This window comes from Berghia stephanieae, chromosome 9, assembly GCF_034508935.2.
Source record: "Berghia stephanieae isolate SIO BIC M18660-M18661 chromosome 9, UCSD_Bste_1.3, whole genome shotgun sequence".
In the NCBI taxonomy this organism is placed as follows: Eukaryota; Metazoa; Mollusca; class Gastropoda; order Nudibranchia; family Aeolidiidae; genus Berghia; species Berghia stephanieae.
In genome coordinates this window covers 24,572,892-24,577,946 of record NC_088368.1, presented here as the reverse complement: position 1 = coordinate 24,577,946, position 5,055 = coordinate 24,572,892, and the positions used below count along the sequence as shown (strand labels likewise).

At 33.4% G+C, this 5,055-nt stretch overlaps 1 protein-coding gene across 1 annotated transcript in view; it reads right to left on the bottom strand.

Moving 5' to 3' along the window:
• Positions 1–2,482: 2,482 nt before the first annotated feature.
• Positions 2,483–5,055, bottom strand: part of LOC144979329 (uncharacterized) — a 34,677-nt gene continuing 32,104 nt past the window's right edge. The window contains exons 6-7 of the mRNA XM_078925963.1: positions 4,678–4,828; positions 2,483–3,227 (exon numbers count right to left, since the gene is read on the bottom strand). Of these exons, the coding sequence (XP_078782089.1) occupies positions 3,052–3,227; positions 4,678–4,828 (327 nt within the window). The 3' untranslated portion in view covers positions 2,483–3,051. The remainder of the gene's footprint in view (positions 3,228–4,677; positions 4,829–5,055) is intronic.

Sequence of the window (5,055 nt, the reverse complement as noted above, 5' to 3'; positions counted from 1 at the left end):
CCTAGCATCTACCAGGACTTCCTGCTACTAAAACAGTTTTCCCACTTGTGATTAGATATAAAACATAGTATTCATTATTAGTCTTCCGAAGGACTAGTTAAATATCAACTTCCATGGATTTTGGAACCAGAAAAGTAAAGGGTGGAACGTCACGGCTTTTATTCCTTATTAGTCGTTACCTCCCATCACCACTGGATTTCGACAGGCTCGGATTCTAATTTTAGCACGCATTTTTGACGTTTTCGAGAGTGTGCTATTATCCAGCGAGTACTGTGATCGATCGACAATAATCATTTTGACGAAATCAATGTTATATTATGTGCACAAGATAGAATATCATTTGTAAATATTGAAATCAAAATAAAATTTTTAAAAAGAAAATTGATACTATGCGCTCTGTCAAAAAAAAAAAAAAAAAAACAAAACAAAAAACTTACAACAGCCGCGTACCTGATTTAACGTACTAACACACAAAACTATGAGTATAGTAACCTTGAACGTTTATAGTCTTAATTGATAGAATTTAATAAGAGCTACTCATAAAAATGGCTGGCTAAAAACACAAAAAAAAAAAAAAAAAAAGAGCTGAGGGACGTCAATTTCTTTCCTTCTATAGAACAAACGAAGATGGCGTCACTCAATTCTTTGTTATTGTTTTTAGACACAATGATAAGTTCTCACAAAATGATATAAATCAGACTATAAACGTTCAAGATTACACATAGATAGTTTTGTGTGTTGGTATGTTATAACCGGATAATGTGATTATTGTACCTAAACGCATAGCATCATTAGATGACCAGTTATTTTTTGCTTTCTTTTCTCTCTCTCTCTCTCTCTCTCTCTCTCTCTCTCTCTCTCTCTCTCTCTCTCTCTCTCTCTCTCTCTCTCTCTCTCTAAATCACCTTTACTCTCGGAAAAAATTGAGCTCAAGACATCTGTGACCCTTCGTCTCAAAACGGTATTATGTCGGAACGAACCAGATGCTTAAAAGCTGAATTTAATGGTCAACTTGTCAAAAATATAAATTGTTGGCATTCGCACCCTATAATATGGTTGCCATTCTCCTCAATAAATCGTATAAACTCAACACGTCTGATATTTCTGGCTATATATTCAATATTCAACATCTTAACCAACCCGACTTAATACCGTTTTGAGGCGAAGGGTCACAGTAACAAGTCACCTCTATACAGTTATTACGATAGTGGGGTATGCACGATTATTAAATAATCAGATTTAAAGTAAAAAAATGGTTAACATTATAACATTTAGGACGTTAGGCGTTCGAGAATATTATGTGGCTATGTGGTCTAGTGGTACGACTCTCGCCTTCAGATCCGAAGGTTCTGGGTTCGAGTCCCGAGCGGCTCGTAGTTATGTCCTTGAAAAAGGTTTTTACTCACAATCTCTCACCTCACTCAGGTGTAAAATGATTAACAGCGTTGTCTCTGTCGAAAAAAATGTAATATCGCATAACAGGCGTCAGTCATGTCTCTTTATACATGTTCCCTGTTGCTGTTGGTCAGGGACCCTTTGTAAAGTTATTTGAGCACGTTTAGTGGATTTTGCGCTATATAATAGCTCAAGTTTCAAAAAAGCTAAAGAATAAAAATTTACATTCTTCTTAACTAATGTACAGAAAAGATTCAAATATAATGTCATACATATTATGTGACCTCCCGTTTCAAAACGGTATAATGTTAGTATGAGCGGGATTCCAAAAAAGTAAAATTAACGTTCAGTTGAGCGCTCACTTTGTGGAGCTGCCCTGCGGCTGACGCCTGATTGATTCCAGTCATCCCTTTAAATAGACTCTAAAGGCAAATTATGTCCCTATCGGGATGAATACAGGAACATTTTGTTTGTCTATTTATCATTTATCATTGCATAATGTAACGATCTAACTAGGGTAGATGGGACATAGGTACTCTTAATGAAGTAGGTATTTCTATAAAATATCACAGATATGGATCAAAAGAATGTACTTTATAACATGGTGATATATATATATATATATATATATATATATATATATATAATATATATATATATATATATATATATATATATATATATATATATATATATATATATATATATATATATCTTCAAGACTTAATAAAAAGGATACACATGTTTTTACATTTTTTATATGGAAAATAAAAAGGCTATTAATAATCTTGTTGTATAAATAAGTGCATGTACATGACAATCATATTTTTTTTCTTCCGATCGTCTGTAACATCAGATGAGTAGAAAAACTGAAGGACTCACAAACAAACGCACACACATGTTCACACACCCTCAACACATTTATTTTATAACATTATACACACACACACACACGCAATATATATATATATATATATATATACATATGTATATATATATATGTATATATATATATATATATATATACATATAATATATATATATATATTATATATATATATATATATATATATATTTCTTCTGCAATTTGGCTTTAACTCTTTCCTTACCGATCATTTTCAGTATTTTCCCAAAATGGCAGGCTTATCTAGCAGAAAATTTGATATTTTAAACTTAAACAAGCTCTTTACAAAACAACTTTATGTTCTTATAAATTAAACAAAGACCATTATTCAAATTTTGTGATGTACAAAATATATCTGAATAACAATAATGTATATTGTGTCGTAACAAATGCGACGATTTTGCTGTAGGTGGTAACGAGAGGGTTAAAATAATTTTTCTACTCTTACGTGAACATCCAAATGGTCAAATTGTCTCCAACCTGAGACTTCTGTTGAGAGAGTCGGGTTTGAGACAAATTTGGTGACGTCCAAAATGATGAATACTTAATTGATAGAAAAGTCACTTTCATGCCTCCCCCCCCCCCCCCCAAAAAAAAAAAAAAAAAAAAAAATTAAAAAAAAAATTATATAACAAGTAAATAGATATCAAAGTAGAAAAAAATAATAAAAGAATTGAACAAAAAATATTTATACAAACAAAGAGACCCCAACCAAATTGCGTCGGCCAATTTTCACTTATTAACTGCTCGTATCAGTAATGATTGGCCAGATCTAAATGTCTGCGCATGTCCACTTTTCTCTGGAACGACTTGCCACATTTCCCACAGGTGAAGGGTTTAAATCCTGTGTGTTTCCGGCTGTGAGTGATTAAGTTGGAACTCTGACTAAAGGCTTTCCCACACACCGTGCACTTGTGGGGCTTCTCACCTGGTATGTCAGATAAAACAAAACGACATTGTGTTATTTATTGTTGGGTCTCTCGGAGAAGGTGAAATATAAGAGACATCGTGCGCTGAAGAATAACTGGTTCTATATCCACATTTGGAAAATTTTGAGATAAGACATGTATTACAATCAAGATTTTAAAAGGCTTTATCTGAAAAAAATTGGTTCTAATCGGAAAATTGACGCATAAACTATGTATTAAAAAAAAGTGGTTGACGTTTATATATTGATCTAGTTGTTAACAAAAAATAAACTTTAAATCAATTTTTCTCAATTTGAAAAAATATGGAGATAGGACCATTTAACCCTCAATCCACAACATGATACTTTTGGAAAACAAAAGTTGTACAATAGCTTTTATAAATGAATAAAGTTATTTTGGTAAAGCACTCGTTTCACCAATCCAGTATACAGTCGATATTTTTTTTTTTTTAATTTATTTATTTTATTTTTGTTGTTGTCTTTTCTCAGACTCAACTGTCCAATCGCCAGCAGTGATTGTGAATTCGGGATTCATACATCTTCCGGGAAGTACTTTGTGATAGTCTAGCCTCCAACCTAAAGAGTAGCAAGTGTCGTTAATAGCGCGACTCGATCCAGGGACCAGGGGGTCATGAGCCGAGAGCCCTACTGCAAGGTCCCAAAGCCTCAAAAACTTAACTCACTCAACCCTAACACTGACTATATCTGTAGTTTACCCGGGTTACTTTTACCCCATGCCAATTTATTACATAGACAAATTATAGGCGTAGTATCAAAGCTAATGTTTTTCATTATTACATGTTCATGGTAGTTGAATAAGATATGCTCATTTTTAATATATTTTTTTCCAATTTTGAAAAGTAGCAAAAAATCTCTATGATTCAGTGAGTTAAAATGTCTATTGTACGCTTATGAACCCCAAAATAAACGTTGAGCTCTTGGGTGTCGTGGCTCTATAGGACGACTTTCTTTGTATAGACAGTTCCGTACCTTCATCGAAACGAGGATGGGAGCGATCTATAGTCATGATTTCGTCCAACCTAGTCATCGATCACATAGGTTGTTGCTGTACAACGATTGGACATTTCTCAATAAACATAAACACGCTGCTGTGTTTATGAAAGATGTAACCCATGACTCATGGCAAATGTATATATAAAAAGTTAACTCACTCAATCCTAGAGATTTTTGCTTCTGTTCAAAATTGGAAAAAAAAAGTATTAAAAATGAGCATGTACATAGATAGTTTTATTCAACTACTACTAGCATGTAAAAACTAAAAACATTGACGTTGATACTACGCCTATAATTTGTGTCAGAAAAATGTAATAAATAGGCATGCGGTAAAAGTAACAAGGGCAAACTACATATTTAGTCGGTTTTAGGGTTGAGTGAGTTAAACAAATGAATAAATGAGATAAGTAAGTTAAATGAATAAATAAAAAGTTACCGGTGTGAATGTAGGTGTGTTTCTTCATGTCAGACTTTTGATGGAATCTCTTGCCACAGTAAGGACATGGATAGGGACGTGTGTCACTGTGTATCAACATGTGTGTAGATAGGGTGGATGAACGCTTGAACCGCTTACCACAATCACGACACTGAAATACAAACACAAATAAATATACCTATAGATGATGTGTGCTTGTCTAAGAAACTCACAACATTGCCATCCTGAAATATAATGGAAACAACACACAAAAACTAACCTTGAACATTTATAGTCAATCAAACGTGCTCAAAGAGCTTTGCGATCGGTTCCAAGCCAACAGCAACACTTAACATGTTGGATCAGACTTTTTACACCTCAACACTTCATAATGTCATC